The following is a 20,819-nucleotide window of genomic DNA, read 5'->3' on the forward strand; positions in this document are numbered from 1 at the left end:
CAGACCTTGACCTCTGATCTGCTGACATGTCCACTGGCTGCCACGGGGCCACGAAGCCTCATACTTCATCAGCATGGTCTGTACCAATGTGGAAGTCCACACTGACCTTGTCTGTGCCAGGTTCAGGGACAGCTCTCCTCAAACACATGAGTATCTGCTGTCGCCTTGAACTCTGTCATATGATCCCTACTGATCAAAATGAAGCTAAAGGTTAGTACCTTTGGAAGTCCTATAAAATGTTGAAATTTCAGTCCTTAATGAAATCATTTAAGTTAATTCCTGAGAGTCTTTATATCCACATCCAGTAATTTGGGTGAAAAAAATGCCCACATCACAGGGCCAGGGTCAGTGGAAGATCCTTTCTAATAGGATACAGCAAAGCAACTGATGGTCTATCCTATGAATTTCAACGAAGCTGCCTTTAATGGGGTATATTTGATTAAATGGTAAAATGAGGGCATCTGGGTGGCTCAGTGGGTTAAGCCGCTGCCTTCGGCTCAGGTCATGATCTCAGGGTCCTGGGATCGAGTCCCACATCAGGCTCTCTGCTCAGCAGGAAGCCTGCTTCCCTTCCTCTCTCTCTGCCTGCCTCTCTGCCTACTTGTGATCTCTCTCTGTCAAATAAACAAATAAAATCTTTTAAAAAAATAAAAAATAATAAAATAAAATAAATGGTAAAATGAATTGTTCTTTTGGTAAAAATGGAAGTATAATATTATACTCATCTAAATACGGAAGCCCATACTTCTTCCACTTCTATTTATTTTAGCAACCTGAAAGAGCCCTGTAGGCAAAACTCCTTTAAATCTGGCAGCTGTTTCTGATTTTACATATCACAACATAGTACTTTTTTTTAATCCCCCAAATCTTGCACGTGTAAAGAAATCCTCCAAAATAGAGCAGCAAGCTTGGGTTGAAAAATCAATGAAAGGGCACCTGGGTGGCTCAGTGGTTTAAAGCCTCTGCCTTCGGCTCAGGTCATGATCTCAGGGTCATGGGATGGAGCCCTGCATTGGGCTCTCTGCTAAGCGGGGAGCCTGCTTCCTCCTCTCTCTCTGCCTACTTGTAATCTCTGTCTGTCAAATAAATAAATAAATTCTTAAAAAAAAAAAAGAAAGAAAGAAAGAAAAATCAATGAAAATAATTCAAGCTTGGAGAGCAATGATTGGATTCCAGGATGAGTTCCCACAGTCTGTGACCTTGGCTGGTGGGACAGCATCACCCGTCACTTAATCCAGGTTCAAGTCAACCACTACCTTTGCCACTCACCTTGCTGAAGGCTCTCTTTCCGTCCCAGACCCCTACAAACTTCCTTCGCAGGTGGCTGCCTCATCACTTCGACTGGTGTTTTCATGACACAGAGCTCATTCTTTCCATATTACAGTTTCCACTAACTTTAATGTCCCTTGTAGCAATTTGCTCGATTTATATGACTTTGTTCAATTCTCTGTCACTGACACCATTTGAGGGTGATTACCTATGACGCTTTTCTCACCAGCTCTTATATATATACCAAATTAAACCAAAACCAGATAATGACAAATAAAAAGGACATAGGCAAAATGTGATGAAAACATGTAAAAGAAATTAAAAATTAAAAAAAAAAAAAAAACCTAGTAGGAAAGAAAACCCAAAATCATTCTAGTGGAGTTAAGAAAGAAAGCAGTTATTGAATTATAATGAAGAGAGAAAAAGCAAAAATTTTTATGTTTTTCTATAGCTATAGAGCTCAACACTCATGGATCATTATATATGGAATGTATAAACGGTTCTCTGTCCGCGGCTACCAGCATTTGCTGTGTTCATGTGCTTCTTTTTCCCAATGTTTCCTGCCAAAATGTCGTGACTGCAAAAACAAGATGTATCAACGGCGGTTCTGGTGTCCTACATAATTAATGACCTTTCTATTCCGGAAAAATCTGGAACATTCTACATTTGCCAGGGCCTCTGCACACTCCTGGAAGCCTGTCACACCAGCATGCTCTGTGCCCTTCCGTCCACACTTAAGCCCTAAATGAGATCTCCCTGCATATATCATAGAGTCACCTCTAAGTTTAAAACATGGCTTGAACTTTCTGCCCAGAATCACGTGGAAACTAAGTACAGTCATATAGAGTTGGAATCCTTGCCTTCACTGCGATAGCCCCTGGGGGCCTGTGGTAACCTCCTTCCACATATCTGTTACTGAGCACCTGCCCAGTTCCGGGGAGAGCTTTCTCCTCCCCCTCTGAAGCCAGCTCTTCTGCTCCTTATTGACTTGGAAATACCCTGTTTAACTTCAGAGTTATTAAACTAGAAATTCTCCTCCACCGTAAACTTGGGAAAGAGTAATGTTGGTGGCTCAGTCAAATGCTGATCTTAGTCTCCAATGTCCGTTATGTGAAAGTTGCGTGTAGAAGGAGTTCACTGTTGCTGATGAGTAACAGACATGCGAGTTTGTCCAGTTTTCTTGGGATTGCTCTTAGACAAGGAAAAGGCGGTCTGCGGGAAGAAACCCACATGATGGCTCAATACGGTCTGACAGGTGTTGGGGTGACACCTGTCCTGTCCCTTGGTCATGGAGGTGGTAGCTTCCTGGCCAACTGCCAGTCAAGGCAGTATCAGGGGACCATCTCTTCTAAACCTCTTTACTCTACATTCCCTAGAAATAGAGCAGGCTGGCAAAGACCATCCTCCGATTGACCAGGTATCCCAGACCCGATTCTGCCCCGGACAGAATTCCCATATGACCCAGAGACTCCATTCCTTAGGTATACACTCAGAAGAACTGAAAACAGAGACTCAAATACTCATGCATGTCTGTTCTTGGCTGCACTAGCACAACAGCCAAAAATGGAGAACAAACTGAATGTCCCTCAACAGTAAACAGGTCAACACACTGGGGCATGGCCATACGATGGAATATTATTCAGCCGTGAAAGGAAGGAATTTTGGACCCTGGGAAAGACACAGCTGACCTGGAAGATGCTGTGTGGAGAGAAAGAAGCCCACCCCCAAAGGTCACAGACTGTAGGACTGCATTTGTATGAAATATCAAGAGGAGGTAAATCTCTAGAGATAGAATGCAGACCGGTTGTCACCAGGGGCTGGGGGTAGGAGCAGGGAGTGACAGCCACACCAGGACACATCTCCTTCAGGAGGAATGAAATGTCCTGAAACTAGATAAAGGTGTGCCAACAGAAAAGAGGCAGAGCTAAAATAGAACAAAAGCATTTATTGGGGGGGGGTCCTCAGAATTGCACTTTGGGGAGTACAGGTTTTTGGTAGCAATCCAAACTGTACAGCTCCCTCCCCACCCCCTGGGAATAAAAGTCAAGGGTTTGTTGTTGTTGTTGTTGTTGTTGTTAAAGATTTTATTTATTTGTTTGACAGAGACAGAGGAATCACAAGTAGGCAGAGAGGTAGGCAGAGAGAGAGGGGGAAGCAGATTTCCCGCTGAGCAGAGAGCCCGATGCGGGGCTCAATCCCAGGATCCTGAGATCATGACGTGAGCTGAAGGCAGAGGCTTTAACCCACTGAGCCACCCAGGCTCCCCAAAAGTCAAGGGTTTTTAAAGACAAAAGGGAATGCCCATCTGTGCTGTTTATTAAATATTTTGATTGATGTTGGCAGAAAACCCATCTAAACAGAGTGTAAGTGGTCTCTAAGGCCACCACTGAGCAAAATCTCTTACTGTGGGAGGGTGCAAGTGTTCGGGCTGAGTCCCTGGAAGTTTCACGGTGTGGTGCCGGCTTGAAAGCTCCTGCTTCCACTGGTGAGAACATACAAGTGGCCCACCTCCTTAATGGTCTCCTGGCTCCATCTTAAAGCCCCTGGACATTGGCGACCACATCATTCCACCTTTTGCAAGTGCCAATTCCACATGACTGTAAGTGGACTAAACACCCCTGAATCGTTGACCTTGCAATGGTTACTTCTGTATCTTGTGAATTTCATCTCAATTTTTTTAAAAAATTGCTTTAAAAGTCCCATCACCCCCTGTACCTGACATCACTTGCCTCAGAGAAGGAAGATTTCCTCCCCTGCTCTGAAGCCCTCTTGGATCTCTCCTGATTCTGACTCTTCCAGGATCTTCGTACATTAATTACGCCCCACCTACTGCCCTGCCTCATCTGCCAGCTTCCTAGTGCTGGCCTTGTTAACGCATCAGTGTAATACATCCTAAGCTCTAGAAGTTTTCAAAACCTCCTCCCTTTGATTTGTTTCCCCACTTGGAGCACCGACCTGCTCTCTCCCTCCCTTCCGTGCCAAGTTTGCCAAAAAGGCAAAGCATACTACTTATCCAAGCTCTTCCTTGCTGCCTGTAACAGCCCCCGCCCCCTGCCCTACCCCCCCCACACACACCACCACTATCCTCCCTACAGCAAGATCCTGGAGTGAAATCTTGCCTCTTCTCCCAGGAAAGCCGTCTGATTTTCTGAAAAGCCATCTGCTCCATTTTCTTGTAATTGTTTACTACCTAAAGAGCTTGCAATGATGTTTCACAGAAAGGTTGGTTTTAAGCACTTCAGATTTCTATGGTTGTCACTGGCCTGCTTTCATTTTATCTTTTTAACAGGATTTTAGGAAATGCTCTGTTTGTTTTTAATCTGGCTCTCTGCAGAGCCTGGCAAGGAAGGAAGAATGGACAAAGAGGCAAGGAAAGGGAGTCTCTGCCTTAGAGACCCCTGCGGGCAGTGGGCGGTTGATCTGAAGGTTGGCATGAGTGTGGGTAGAAATGATCTGAGAACCTAGGGGTCACTGAGGGTCAAGAGGCAGACAAAAACTAGGACTTGTCAAATTGGACTTCGGCATAGTGACCTAGAGCTGTTACAAAGAAGCTATTCAGAGAATAACCCCAAAGAAAAGACAAAAGTTGCAAAGTGGTTTTCAAGGTCAGGAACAGAAAAGCTGACCTTTCAAAACTAACCTGGAGGGGGTCAGAAAAATAGGTTAAAGGTACAGAACGTAAAGAGAGTCCAGAGAGAAAGGTCCAAGGCCAAGTCTGGACCAGGACGAGGCTTCCCCGTGCTCTGGGAGGAGGGGTCTGAGACCCTTTCAGGGTGTCCACAAGGCCAAAACTATCTTCCAATAATATTAAAATGTGATGTGTCTTTTACACTCTGTTGGAATTCGTACTCAAGATGCAAGACAAAGGTGAGAAAAACTGTTCTTGCCTTCACACAAATCAAAGCACAGACTTCGAGGCAGCAATCAAAGCCTCTTCACTGTCATCAAGCATTTGCAGGGGGTGGGGGGCGAATGCCCATTTCACTTAGAATGTCCTTGATGAAGATGTGAAAAATTAAAATTTTATGAAATCTCAAAACCCTTGAGCACACATCTTTTTGACGTTCTCTGTGACAAAGCTATGCATAAAGCTATGCATAAAGCACTTCCAATGCACCCCCAAGGTCAGGGGCTGACTTCAAGGAAACACAGGGCACAGTTGTTTGAGTCGTGCACTAGCTCACTTTTCATGGAACACCTTTTTTGCTTAAAACAATGACTGACAAACTAGAGTTGTTCAGACTTGGCTATTCAGCAGGTATTTTCTCTCAAATGAATGAAGTCACCCTATCATGTCAAGTAAAACAACCAATAGTTTTTGTTATCAGGGATAAAATTTGAACTCAGGAAAAATTCAAATTTTGGAAAACTTCTATATTCCATTATGAACTTGATCTATTCACAAGACTTCAAGACTTTCCTGGTGAGACTAGTGGTGAAATTAACCACCAATGTGATATTTTTGTTAACGTATAATGAAATGTGTCAGCTTTGGGGAGCTCTGTATTACTCCAGTATTTTCCAAATGGTCAACATGGGAAGTTATAAAAACCATTCATGGGTAGAAGATCCAAAATGTAAGACATACCAAGGGAATTCTAACAGAACAAGAGTTCATCGATAGGGTGTCAGATTCCTGCATTCGATTAACCTTTAAAAATTTGCCATTTATCAAATTTAAAAGTATTTACAAGAAAAATATCCAAAATTATCTGAAATGGCTATTAAAGCACTCTTCTGTTTTCCAACTAAGTATCTGTTGAGGCTAAATTTTCTTCATACGCTTCAACCAAAACAACACATTGCAACAGACTGCATGTAAAAGCAAGTGTAAAAATCCAGCCATCTTCCTTTAAGCCAGATATTAAAGAGATTTGTTAAAATGAAAACAGTGCTTCTCTTCCCACTAAATTCTTTCTGCTTTGAAAAATGTAGTTGCAGAAAAAAAAAGGAAAAGAAAAATGTAGTTACTTTTTGGAGCGCCTGGGTGGCTCAGTCAGTTAACCCTCTGCTTTCAGCTCAGGTCATAATGCTGGGGTCCTGGGATCTAGCTCTGTGTGGGGCTCCCTGCTCAGCGGGGAGTCTGCTTCTCCCTCTCCTTCTGCCCCTCCCTCCCCCCACTTGTGCTCACTCTCTTGCTCCCTCCCTCTTTCCCACAAATACAAAAAAATCTTTTAAAAAAAGAGAAATACAGTAACTTTTTATTTTAAAAGTGTTAATTTATGTTACCATGCAATGATTGGTTTACTAATATTAAGTTCCTCAGTTTAAATTTAATGTGATAAATACCAATAGGATACAACCCAATAAACAAAAGCTCTTAGGGTCCTCAGCATTTTCTATGACTATAAAGTCAAGAACCAGTCAAAAACCACTGGGTGAGGTAAAGCCACGCTGTTCTGTAAATAAAGCCACAAACACCCCATCCAGGGGACAAATCCTCCAGTGTGAGTCTGTAACTCTTTGGCAGGCAGAAAATGGGGCCAACCGCTGAAGAGAAAGCACCAGGAAAGCCAGCAGGAAACTATTTTTGGACAGAAGGAACCAGGAGATCTCCACTAATACCATGAACACCGCCCTCCCAGCTCTTGCCTGCCACGAAGACATTAGTCACACATCCAGAGTCCACTGGCATGTCAGTTTGGTTTGGGGACATTGTACTGTCCTGCCCCCTAACATCGGACCTTCATTCTGAATCCAGTTGGACACCCACAACTCAGACGGGTAAGCCACCAACCCAGAACTGATTCTTAAAACCTAAGAGGAAGTCGCAGAAGGAACGGGGCAAACTTCAGCATCAAACCAAAGCCCTAATCTCCTCAGACTTCAGGGCAGAAGATGAGTCCATTTATACCAACGCTGTCTTTGGAGCAGCCATGCAAAACGGAAAACCACGGGCAGAAAACAATCAAAGGGCACAAGGGTGAGTGTTTGAGGGAGAGGAAAGCATGCCCACCAAATTCCAGAGTGAGGATTTTCTTCTCGCAGGCATAAAAATCTAGCCAGAACCTTCTTTTTATTATTGTACAAGCAGAAGTTTATCATTCCTGTGGATCTAAGATACCACGTGATGCCTATAGTTAATACAGTATCATGTATTCAAAAGTGACTAAGAAGGTAGATCTTAAAAATTCTCACCATCAGAAAAAAAAAAATTGTAACTAAGTGACGTGATGAATGGTAACTAAACTTAGGAGGGTGATCATCTCACAACATACACCTGTATCAAACCTTTACCTTGTACTCTTAAAACTAATGCAATGTTATATGTCAAGTGTATCTCAATAAAAGCGGGGTGGGGGGTAAACTAAAACAAAGAACAGGGATGCCTGGGTGTCATCCTGGGTGGCTCTGTTGATAGGTATCTGCCTTGGGCTCAGGTCATGCTCCCCGAGTCCTGGGATTGAGTCCTGCGTCGGGCTCCCTGCTCAGTGCTTCTCCCTCTGCCTGCCACTCCCCCTGCTTGTGCTCTCTCTTTCTCTCTGACAAATGAATAAATAAAATCTTTACAAAAAATAAAATAAAATAAAATAAAGCAAAGAACAGTGGCCAGGCTATGTGTAAAGGGTCGCAGGGCACACCTATAGGGATTTTTTTTTAATTATTATTGTGTTATATTAGTCACCACAAAAGGGATTTTCTCTTTCCTTGCCTTCCTTGGCTCCCTTGTACTCTGATTTTCTCAAAGTCTTCTCTACAAGAAGAGAGTCCCAGAGAGCTTAGTCCCCCCCCACCACCGCATGTAATGTATACCCCAAACCCCAAGTGGAAATTGTCGAATCTTCTAGGTCTCTCTGACTGCTGTTGGGGTCTGGCCTCCACGGCATGGCGCAGTATCACCAGAGTCTCATCTCAGGGCCACCCCCAGACCCACGTCCAGATCCACATTTTAACAACATCCTTCCAGAATTTATGAGTATGTTAAGCCTGAAGAAGGGCTGCCCCCAAAAGTCATAAGGTCAAATCATTTGAAAAGTTTTTGACCTGACAGTGCCTGGTTTTCCTTACAGTGAACAGTGAACACTTACGCAAAGATACTACACAAGCAGTAAGGCTCACTGTCACCGTGAATGTTCTACTAGAAGCAGTGCTGCCCCACGGAAGGAGCCCCCCAACAGAGGGGCAGAAATCTCCCTCCATTCTTGTCTTGTCTCTACCACAATCTAGTTCTTGGGCTGTGGGCAAATAGCTTAAAGCTCTCTTAGACCTCTATTTCCTGGTGTTTAAAACAAAATAGGTGGGGAGTCCTTTCAAATTACCTTTCAGGGATTGGGGGCACCTGGGTGGCTCACTGGGTTAAGCCTCTGCCTTCAGCTCAGGTCATGATCTCAGGGTCCTGGGATCGAGTTCCCACATCAGCCTCTCTGCTCAGCGGGGAGCCTGCTTCCCCCTACCTCTCTGCCTCCCTCTCTGCCTACTTGTGATCTTTGTCTATCAAATAAATAGATAAAATCTTTAAAAAAAATAAAATTACCTTTCAGGGATGCCTAGGTGGCTCAGTCGGTTAAGCGTCTGCCTTTGGCTCAGGTCATGATTCCCAAGGTCCTTGCTCAGTGGGGAGTCTGCCCTTCCCTCTCCCTCTGTTCCTCCTCTCCTGCTCTTGTGTTTTTGCTCTCTCTCAAATAAATAAATAAAATCTTTAAAAAAAAGTCACCTCTATTCTCAATTCTTTGACCCTGGAAATGTCACAAGGGATATAATCCTCACCCCAATATATTTCGGATGCCAACAACAAGGCTTCTGTAACTGTCCACTAGCAGGAGGAGATACATTTCAACCTTCTGGAAAATGCTGACACCAAACAGAACCATGGTGAGACATCTTTCCTTTGGGACATAAATTTACAATTATTTCTCTAAATAATTTAAAATAGACTCAAATATGCTGTCCTGTTTTTGTGTAGGCAATGATATGATCATCCTGTTTTACAACATGAGAGGCAGCAAGGGCTTTCTAAATTTTTTAATTTTTATTTTTTTAAAGATTTTATTCATTCATTTGAGAGAGAGAGAGAGCACAAGCATGGGAAGAGCAGAGAGAGGGAGAAGCAGATTCCCCAGCTGAGCAGGGAGCAGGGAACCCCACTCAGGCCTGGATTCCACAGCCCTGAAATTATGACCTGAGCTGAAGTCAGATGCTTAACTGACTGAGCCACCCAGCTGCCCCAGCAATGGCTTTTTAATTACATTAGTGCCAAGAATTATAATTCAGACAGGAGTCAGTGAAATTCTAGACAGGCTTATCCTTGATCACTGAAAACACAACTGGGATGCACTCACATTATGATCTCTGTGCTTAATATGTTTCTAATAATTATGATTCTATTTTTATTATCCATAAAAGTACTTTCATCTCAGAGATCCACAAGGCAGTTTCTGCAAGGGAAATCTGCAGGACAGATCGCCCATCCCTTATTAGCAAATAAATGTATCTCAGGCCCGTTCATTTTGGCATTAAGTCCTAAACATCTATTCTCCAGCTCAAAAATGTTTAATGAGCACTGTTCTGAAGCTATTTATTCAGTCAAGAAAAAGCCCTCCCTCCCTTAGAACAATTTCTTAGAACAAAGTGTCTCTCTTCTCCCTAACGCCACTAACCACTGCTTCGTCAAGCAAGTTTCATCCACTGTTTCACTCTGACCCTCCCCTGCTGTGGTTTGTTCCCTACTTACGGGGGAGCGCCCCCCACAGTGCTGGCAGCCTGTGGGGACCTGACCCCACCACGCACTGAACAGAACTAGCAGCAAGCAGCTCCACGGCTGGCTTGCTTGCCAGCGGCTGTTTTGATGCCGAGAAGCGTACAGCAAATGCCCTTCCTCTGATTCTTTGATGGGCTTCCTTGTCTACCCAATGTCCCTCCCCATTTCTTTCTCAAAAACCTGCCAGGTCACAGGCTTTTTGCAAAGCCTCATTAGGGCCTTTACACTTACAATGACGGTGGTGGGAAAACGAGCTCTCAGAGACGTGATGAGCCAAAGAATATGACATCTTCTTCTGCCCCCTGGCACAGTGCTCTTCCTAACCCAAAGAGGAGTTTGCTGACAGTTTCCCACCCACAGGAGGATGGCATCAAAGGGGCCACTGGTTCAAATTATTCTAACCGATTTCTTTTTGAAATGAGAAGAAAAGCCTTGGCAACATGGCTTGAAATGTTCCCGTGGGGTTACTACAACATTCTGGGTCACACCATCTGTGGGAAGGCTTTAGATCAGAGACTAGTTTCCAACTCATTAGTTTATGAAACCAAATTCACCATGTCCTTCCCATGCTCCCGTAACCAAATATATAATTCAAATTATAATATCTAACTCAAAACTCAGAGATTTGATTTTCCACCCTACTCTTGTTCTTTTATTTATTTTGTTCATTCGACTCATAGGCAGTTTTGGAGCACCCCCCACCACCACCACCATGCCGAAAGCCCCCTGCTGAGCTGTTACAATGATACAGATGGAACAAACAGGCTCTAAAAGCATGGAGCTCACCATCTGAGACTCCACGGGAAGCTCTCTATGATCCCATCTCTGAGTAAGGTATTTCTCTGAGCCTCCAAAAGGCACCTGCAGATCCCTCCCATGGCACACATCACCCCACGCTTGAATCCACGATTCATCCAGCACCCCGCGTCTTAGCTGACCAAGTGTGTCCTCGCCAGTGCCTGGTGTGGGACCAGGCACAGGACGGGTAATAACTCTGCAGGCCAGTGCATGCAAATAGTAACACACATAAAGAAATATAAGCAGAAATCAAAGGTCAGGCATCTCATTAGAAAACTAAAATGTTGCCAGGCTTGAGAGAGGGAGCTTGTAGCAGGAGGTATGGACAGCTTTCCGAAGGAAGAAGGTTTGGGGCTGAACCTGGAATAAAGTTAGGAAGGTGGGAGGGCAGGAGGCACAGGGCTGGAGTAGGGTGGGGTAGCAGCTAAGCATTCCAGATGGTGGGAACAGCATGAGCAAAACCACAGGGAGTTGAGGGAGGAAGCAGGGGGACACTTGGCTAGTGAGGGGAGCCACGGTTCAAGCTGGAAAGGATGTTCACGCACACAGATCAGGGCAGACTCATCACTTTGCCCTGCGAATGAGATTGGAAACAAGCAAACTTCAGAAATGGGAACTTGCTGGGAGCCCTAATAAAGAGGCACATCTTTGGAAATAGGAAAAAAAAATAAGGAGGGTGTTGATATAAGGCAGACTGGCTCCTGGAAGGGTAGTGTCCCCTACCCAGGCCACAGGGGCTCTAGAACAAGGACAGAGGGTGTCATCAAACCAGGGCAAAGCGACCAGTTAAGGTCAGTGACTTATTCCCAATAAACCAACCCTAACCAGAAGAACTCGGCTGTGAAAATACTAGGACTTACTAGAGCTTGAGCCTTCAACTCCCAGGAGTAGGGAGGGAGGTAACAGAAGGTTGGGAACTTTCAGGAACCTGACATGTTCCTACTTCTCCCGTGGACAGGCCCACATCTAGAGACAGAATTAAGATTAAGACACAGGCTCCAAAGGGGCTTGGGAATGGCTCTCAGACACAAAGCCAGCTTACCTCTCTCTCAAAACAAAGTCTGAGTAGGTAGCACCTATATCCAACTCCAACAGCCTCAGGATAATAGATTCCGAAGACAAGAGCTAGAGAGAATCCTGAGGAACCTTCTAAGGATGGAGGCCCGATCCTTATCAATACAGACCTGGGCTAACACACAGGAGAGTGCTGAGGTAGGTATGGAAACATTATATCACCTATCAGCATTTCTCTTTATTAATTCCACATGACCTTAAAATTATGAACAACGAAATCCTTGAATAAAAAGATGTTGTATATTGCTTTACAGAAGCAGCAAAAGTAGGGAGATGGTAAGCTCTGGTCCTGAGACTCCACTTACAGAATGATAGTCTACAATCTACTTCCGCCAAGTCACCTGGCTGCCAATGAAGAATGTCATAATCCGAGTGAGGGTCTTGGAATATGACCCTTTTTGTCAGGGCCTCAAGCGAATCTTAGGCAAACTAAAATTTTAAAACGATCCCTTTAACTTTGTGGGCAAGGAACACAAATCGGCAGAAAGGAGGCAATGGTGAATCTGAGAAAAAATAGAATCTCATGATGATAAATTTAATGTGTCAATTCGGCGGAGTCATGGTGCCTAGCTATTTGGTCAAACAATATTCTGGATGCTTCTGTGAGGGTGTTTTTGGATGAGATTTACATTTAAATCCATGGACTTTGAGGAAAGAAGCTTACTCCTGTCGCAAGGGTGGGCCTCACCCAAACAGTTGAAGGCTTAAATAGCATGAAAGGCTGACCTCCCCTGAGCAAGAGAGAACTCTTCATTCCTCAACATTAGCAGCAGACCCTTTTGCACAAGAGCTGAAGCTCTTTCCTGAGTCTCCTGCTCACTGGCCTCCCACTCAGGTTTTGACGACACCAAGACTCCACAATGATGGAGTTATAATAAGTCAATCCCTTAAACTAAATCTTCTTAATTCATATATATATAGGATAGGATAGGTTGTGCTTTGGTTCTGTTTCTCTGGAGAATCCTAATACATAACTCCTGTTCTTGAAAGACAGGGTCCATGAATCCTAAGTGGATCTTAAGAAGGCTTAAGGTCCACACCAGCAAGCGCCCTGACACTTACCATTAGGATAATTAGGGAGTCATCAAATAGACAGCAGCCAAATTTGGTGACAAAATTCAAAGAGAAGTAGTGACTACAGTCAACTTTTTATTTTATTTATTTAATTTTTAAAAAATTTTTTGGGAGGCAAGGAGAAGAAAAGATCAGAATCAACCCTCGTTAATAAAAGCAGTTTTCAAAAAACAGAGCTCCTTCCCATGTTACAGTAAATATACAAAAAGACTTTCCCCGGGGTGCCTGGATGGCTCAGTCAGTTTAGCATCCCACTCTTGATTTCAGCTCAGGTCAAGATCTCAGGGTCATGGATCGAGCCCACATCAGACTCCATGCTCAGTGGGGAATCTGCTTCACTCTCTCTCTCTGTCTCTTTCTCCACCTCCTTCTTCCTCTCCCCCTGCTTGCACGTGTGCGTGCTCTCTCTCTTTTTCTCTAAAATAAATAAAGAAATCTTAAAAAAAAAAGAGAGAGAGAGAGAGAGAGACTTTCTGAGGACAGAGTGCTCTCTAAGAGCACCAAGGTAGAGCTTTATGGCAAACCACCGTCAGCTTGGAATTGTAAAATCACCTCTAGCCAAAGTCCATCTGCAAGGAAATACCTCCATGACCCAATGAGAGTAGTATGGGAATCACAGACTTGCTCTTATTTTGACGGATGATCTAATAAAAAGATATAAAAGTAATTAGAAACAATTGCATTGGGACGCCTGGGTGGCTCAGTTGGTTAAGCAGCTGCCTTCGGCTCAGGTCATGATCTCAGCGTCCTGGGATCGAGTCCTTGCTCGGCAGGGAGCCTGCTTCTCCCTCTGCCTCTGCCTGCCATTCTGTCTGCCTGTGCTCGCTCTCTCTCTCTCTCTCTCTCTGATAAATAAATAAAATATTTTAAAAAAGAAAAAAAGAAAAAAAAAAGAAAGAAACAATCGCATTAAACCACCAAGTAGAGCTCTTTCTGTTTTGAACTATGGCCTGGCTTCTTGCCTTGGTGGAAAGACTGCACTATGTCACTTCTAAGTTGAGGAAACAGTACAAAGAAGGAAACCTGAGAGCGACAGTCTTTTATGGCCACCGAACTATTTACAAGTCACCGGACAGCCATTGACAACCATCACAAAAAGCGCTGGGACATCCCTTAGACTCGAAAAAGATAAGCCCAATTTCCATTCCTAATCCTGCCACAGGTAGTACAACTTCTGCCATGTTTTTGTGAATGGGAGGACTGGTTTCCAGATGGTTCTCTGCGAGATAACAATGTGGCGGGTCTGTACCGGGACATGGTAATTGCAGCCTAGCCATTCGCTTAGCATCACTGGGGTTAATTATTGTGGCTTGGGTAAGACGACCGGCCACAATTTCCTTCAGTTCACTGAAGGTAAATGCAGGCTTTGAGAGAAGCAACAACAACAGAGGTTTCACACCTGGTGTGGGATGGGGGGCAGAGGAGGGGGGCGGGGCACTCAGAGCTCTTCAAAAGAGCCAGCACCCATAATGAAGCTGTACCCCCTTTTAAATGACCTGCTAAAATTAGCATGGATTCTTCAGGAAGGCTCTTGAGTCCTTTCTGCACAAAAAACAAAGCACTTTGGCAAGATTTGCGAAGTTACCTGCCAGGCTCTAAATGCTTCAGCTGCCTTTTCAGTGAGTTAATCCTACACCAGCAGGCAGAGCCTCTTGGGGAGAGGGGTCACACAGATGACACCCATGCAGAGGAAGAGGGTAAGCCAGCAACATGCATGTTCTAAGAAAACATGGTGGGGCGCCTAGGTCGCTCTGTCGGTTGAGTGTCTGACTCTCGGTTTCGGCTCAGGTCATGATCTCAGTGTTGTGAGATCGAGCCCCACATCGGGCTTTGCGCTGAGCCTAGAGCCTGCTTAAGATTTTCTCTTTTCCTCTCCCTCTGCCACTGCCCACATACATGCATGCATTGTCTCCCCCTCTCTCTCCGCCTCCAAAAACAAAAACAAAAACAAACAAAACAAGTCATGGTGACTTCTGCATGGGTAAGAAGTCTCCCCAGATGCTTCATCCACCGTAAGAGAAAGCTCACAAGGAAACAACCACTGTGTCAGTCCCAGATTCCGAGAACAGCCCTGCCTTCCCCATCTCAGCCATTTCTTGTCCACCACTCTTGTCTTTCTCAGGGCTAGTGAGGCCCGAGAACTGTTCACTCGGAATAATAAGGATGAATCTGGGGAACACCGATGTGTCTCCTCTTCACACTTGGAAGGTTTGATGCTCTTCCAGCTGGGGCCGTTCGCGTTCCTCAGGCTTACCCACTTGCTCTCGTCTGGAACGTCCTTATCAGATGAGCTCCCCCACTGCTTCCTCATCTTCTCTCAGCTTCTATACCCTCCTCTGCCTCGACTGTCACAGCAGAACACTTAAGATCCTTTACTTCTTTTTTTCCACCCATGAACTGATAAATGAAGCTTCCCCTCAGGAAAGAGAGAAAACGGCCCAAGTTGCTGGGCAAGATGGAAGAAAACGGGATTCAGGGGGCAGGCTTGGCTTTATAAAAGGAATCCCTGGCTCTGTCTCCTGGCTCCATGCCAGGCACCATCCCCTGCCCGGGGGGTTTCCATTCTGGCTTTGGTTTACATTTGTGTTCCTTTTCAAAGATTTAGCAGAAATTATTGTTCTGTAACTCTCTTAGGGCATTCTGCCCCCTGCAGAGAATATCTCACTGGAAAATGGTATATTTATGCCTCCACAAATAGTACACCTAACACATCAAGATCATGGGTCTTCCAAAATGACCTAAGCAACACCTGAAAGTGTCTCCCAACACCTCTCTGTCCGTCACCCCCCCTCCCCTCACTGCACCAAGTTCATACCACTATTACCAAAGGCGTCGACATTACCCTAAGGAAGTTTCTCCAAAGAAAGTTCACCAGCACCACCCGTAAAACTGATCTAAAACTGGGGCACCTGGGTGGTTCAGTCAGTTAACATATGCCTTTGGCTCAGGTCATGATCTTGGGGTCCTGGGATCGAGCCCCATGTCAGGCTCTCTGCTGAGCAGGGAGTCTGCTTGTCCCTCTCCCTCTGCCTCTCCCCCTGTGTCTCCTCTGGCTCCTGTTCACTCTCTCTCTCTCAAATTAAAAAAAAATATTTTTTAAAATATTGGTCTAAAACAAACCATGCTCTTTTGGGACTTGGGGGACCCACTTCACTTTGCATGAACTCCAGTGGACAAATGTGTGGAACAGGGAGAGGTTCATGGAGGCAAGTGGCAAGAGGAACAGATGTGCCCTAATGGAACAGGCTCCCTCCTAAGGGGTGAGTCTCCCTTTCCTGGGATGCTGGGCAGAACCCAAGTACACCTGCGGAAGCTGTTTTAACAGAGCCCTGTACCGGGGACGTGGGTCTCAATGACCACAGTCCCATGCTGGTCTGCCTCTCAGACCCCTGTCACTCATCAGAGAACAAGGAGGAGGAACTTGTCCTTCCCTGCCCCTGCCCCATGGCCTGTATGACCTGAGCCATAAAGAAGAAGGGGCACAGGACTCTGGCCCACCATAGCATTGATGACGCTGGTCCGCAGAGGTCAAAAATAACATGAGCCTTCCTGACCCTGCCTCTTCTCTGTTCCTTCTTATTCTTTTCTCTTGCTTCTGTAACTCTGTTATCAGTGCTAGAGAAATGCTAAGTCTGAGGAGGGGGTGACATAACAACCGGAAAGTAAATGCCTCTGCTATTGTTCTGGATTCTTCCACCAGACAGCAGGACTGTTTTTCTCAAAACATCTCTACTTCACCCAAAGCAAAATCTAGCACTGCCCCGACATGTTATCATGACTTTATACATTACACAGAGACTAGATATCCATATGCTGCTCACTAATGTATAACTGAAACCAGAAATTTGTAGGGATTTTTCAGCAAATTCACTAGTTCTCTCCACTTTCATTCTTGATAGATAGACATAGATAGATATAGATAGATATCAATATACAGGTATAGACACATATTTACGTAAATATAACTTTTAAAAGCTACCAGGTGTCCCCTTACCTCGGATGGCTTCGTGGTACATTTTCCTTTTCCAGAACACTCCAGGTCATTTGCATGGCTCTCCCCTGATACACAGGTGCTGGCCTTCACCACCAGAGTTAAGCGCAAAGCCACAATAGATTTAGTAACAGAATCATTCACAAAACCTAAGGGTGGGGGGGGACAAAAGAAAATGTAAAGTAAAACTTTACCAACATTCGTTCTACAAGACAATGAGTTTATTTTCCACAGCATTCAAGTCAGAGGAACAAAACAAAATGTAATGCTAGGCCAAGAAATAAAGTGTGTGACTAGTGGTCATTCAGACCTCTGGCCTTTCAAGAAAGATCAAGCAACACGAGAAATACCTAAGGCCCAAGGAGAGACCAGGCCCTCGGTCATGGCATTAGATGCTGCTGTTCTGCTCCTGCCCATCTCTTCCAGGGGCCATTTTGTCTCTTAATTCCATCCCCCCATTAGCATCTTAGAATTTACTAGTTTTGAGCCCATCTTCTCCCAGAGGCCACCTGCCCGCACCTCCCGACTCTTCCTCATCCTGGCTACTTTGGATGGTGACAAGCACTAAATATCTCCCAAGACCACCCCCCGTGCCAGCCTGCCCGAGTGGCTCTCAGTGTCCCGACAGGTAGATAAGTGGGACAGGAACACATTCATTGATGGGCTTATTGATACCTAGCATCATTTGTCATCAGCCTGACCACACGGTATCAATTAAGTTATGTGATTTAACCATCTAATAAAACAGGGCCAATCACAGTTGAAGATTGATCGAACTGTCCCTGATGTGTCATATTAATTCCCAAATGATCTTGCAACTGGTGCAGCTACTTGTACGTAGGTTAACAATAAATGTAGAAAAAAACATAGCCTCCAACTGGAATGAAGAAATAACACTGCAAGTACCTTGCATCAATAATATGATGCTTTCCCTAGGAGAGTGTCTCTTTTTTTCTAACAAGAATATTCATTTATTTATGTCTAAGTTTTCATTTCTAAATGAACAACCTACCATTAACATTTCCACTATCCAGGAGACAGACTCCTGCTTTGCCCATAAAAGGTGCTTAAGACAAGGTGGTGACAGTGATTCTAGACACCCATGACTCTCTGAGCCCCAATTTTCTCTTGTGTTGGGGAAAGAAAATAACCGCAAAATAGGGCGACCATAGAATTTATCCTCCAAAGTAGGACTCTTTTCCAATCAAAATGGGAGAGCTTTCATGATTGCAAGTGGACACAGGCATAAAGTGAGACTGTCTCAAATAATGGGACAAAATGGTCACCCTCCTCCTCTGGCCCGAGGAGCACCCAGAGATCAGGAATCTGCAACATGTCAAGTACTCCATTAACACCAGGGTTGTTTTTAACAGGCAGATGACAGATTCGAAATGGCAATGTAAGATTTAATTCAACCCACAAGTTTTAAGGTTATGATGGATGTTAAAGCAAGTCACGGCAAAGGAGAGACACCTCTCAGCTTCTGTTTGTAACCAGGAGACAAACGTCTCTTGGTGCCTCGGTAAAGACAGGTTCCACAGGTCTCACAAACAGTGGTATTTCACACCCATAGAGAACTAGTGGTTTTCTTCCTAAGATGTCCTACTGAAAACTTGATTATTCACTGGCTTTGGGACAGAAGGAAAGCCTGGTTCCGGCAAAGGCACTTCCCTCTACAGAGGGAAGTACTTCCTCTGTCATGGCTCCGCACTCTGTGGGCACCTTACGCCATCTCCCAGCTGCCTTTGCTCATGTCTGGCTCACCCCAGCTCTGTAAACAGTTGCCTGGAATACCCCTTCCTCTCCCAACATGATAACTCCGACCTCACCTTATTCCTGAGCTTTTCCGCAACAGTCCACCCCGCTCCAAGCTCTGCCGTGTCCACCTGTGCCCGAGTACACGCTCCCGTGTACAGGTCCCTGGTTTTTCTCTGTCTCAGATGCTTTCTTATCTACCCATCTTTACTGAAGCTTCCTTAATGGCAAGGGACAAAGTCTTAGAGAAGTGGTTGGCAAGAGACGGGTATGTATATGACCTGGGGAAACGTTCCAAAACGTCCTGCCATCCAACATGTCAACTTTAAAAAAAAAAGAGCAATCACTCAAATGCATAAATTCCAGTTTACTAAAAAATAGTTTTTTTATCAACTTATGAGTAAATTTACACTTTAAAGTATAAAGTATACTTAAAAGTATAAAGTTATACTTATGAGTAAATTATAGGAAAATGGAGCCTGGTACAATGGTGGGATGCTACCAGAGGTCTTATTCTAAAAGACCTTTTTACACATAAAATAATGGAGGAAAAATATCAGAATTTATAGAAGTGTCTTTTGCGATTTTGCTTTGTTCTCTGGTTTCATATTAAATTACTGTTAAAAACTATATCATGTGCCTACTTACTAAACATTTAAATCACAAAATGCTATGTTAGAGCACCTGGGTGGCTCAGTCGGTTAAGCGTCTGCCTGTGGCTCAGGCCCAGGGTCCTGGGATGGGGGCCCATGTCAGGCTCTCTGCTAAGTGGGGGTCTGCTTCTCCCTCTCCCTCTGCCCCTCCCCTTGCTATTGCTCCCTCGCTCGCTTTCTCTCTCTCTCTCTTTCTCTGTCAAATAAATACAAAATCTTTTGTTTTTTAATTGCTATATAGGGGCACCTGGGTGGCCCAGTGGGTTAAAGCCTCTGCCTTCGGCTCAGGTCATGATCCCAGGGTCCTGGGATCGAGCCCCGAATCAGGCTCTCTGCTCAGCAGGGAGCCTGCTTCCCTTCCTCTCTCTCTGCCTGCATGTGGTCTCTCTCTCTCTGTCAAATAAATAAATAAATAAAATCTTTTTTTAAAAATGCTATATAATTCTGTAGAAGAGACCTCCCTCTGAAGGTTATTTTAAAAATTCTATTCAACTATTGAATTTACTTAGCCAGTAGTAATCCAAATGAATGCGTAGTTTAAAATATACATGGTATGGTTTGCTAGATTGTTTGCTTCCATTTCCTCAAGAACATTTACTGAGCTCACGTCCACAAACCAGGCACTCACTTAGATCTCCAGGTTACAAAGATGGCGCAGTCTTTGTTTCTACCGCACCAAACTTTGAGTCAAGAGCAGTGATCCTTAACCAGTTTTGAAACCAGAAGCTTCATAATTTCGCAGGGGCTTTTTCCAAGTACATATTGCCAGGCTGCAACACAAGTGCTTCAGAATCAATGATCCGGGATGGTCCTCTGGCAGGCACGTTTTTTAAAGGATTCCCTGAATAATTCAAACATCGCTTCCAGTTAAGAACCACTGGCCTGGTAGAAAAACCAATCTAAGGAACATAAATAATATTATATCATGTGGAATTAGAGGCACGCATTTCAGCCTCTGAAAGCACCTTTTACACATCTATTTTTGAAAGTCTAGGTGCTTCTGTGTTATTTAGACAATCTTTATACTCTCTGGCTCATCCTTAGTCTCCAAAATTCTTGGAGACAATTCTGATAAAGGTTTCTATATTAGCTTTGTTTGCTCCGTAAGACTGTGAGCATTTTGGCCCTCAAATGGTTCAGGAAACCATTAAAGAAATCAATCTTTGCAACAGTGTGTCGCATACTACTATGTAATTCCTAATTATGTCACTGAATCCCCCAACGTAAGTCAAAAGGATATGCATGTTATTTTCAGCAGTATACTGCTCACGAGATGAGCATGTTGTCTGGCGGCTCCTTCCAGGTAAGACTGTAATTTCGGTAAGTTGTTGGCACCTCCCTTTGATCCCGTCTCAGGGAAAATGCTTGGAGCTGCTCATAATGAAAAGTAATACTGTCCAATTTAAGTTTCATCAAACTGCAGCTGGGTTAGAGCAAAGCAGCCCTCAGGAAATCCCACATGCCAAGAGCAAGAACTGCACCCTTTACAAAGAGGCAGCAGGAAGAA

General features: G+C 44.4%; 1 protein-coding gene across 2 annotated transcripts in view; it reads right to left on the reverse strand.

The window, feature by feature from the left end:
* DNER (delta/notch like EGF repeat containing) overlaps positions 1-20,819 on the reverse strand; it is a 321,150-nt gene that overhangs the window by 128,424 nt on the left and 171,907 nt on the right. For both annotated transcript variants that reach the window (XM_044241774.1, XM_044241775.1), the window contains exon 5: positions 16,908-17,053. In XM_044241774.1, coding sequence (XP_044097709.1) covers positions 16,908-17,053 — 146 coding nt within the window. The remainder of the gene's footprint in view (positions 1-16,907; positions 17,054-20,819) is intronic.

This window comes from Neovison vison, chromosome 3, assembly GCF_020171115.1.
Source record: "Neovison vison isolate M4711 chromosome 3, ASM_NN_V1, whole genome shotgun sequence".
Taxonomy (NCBI): Eukaryota; Metazoa; Chordata; class Mammalia; order Carnivora; family Mustelidae; genus Neogale; species Neogale vison.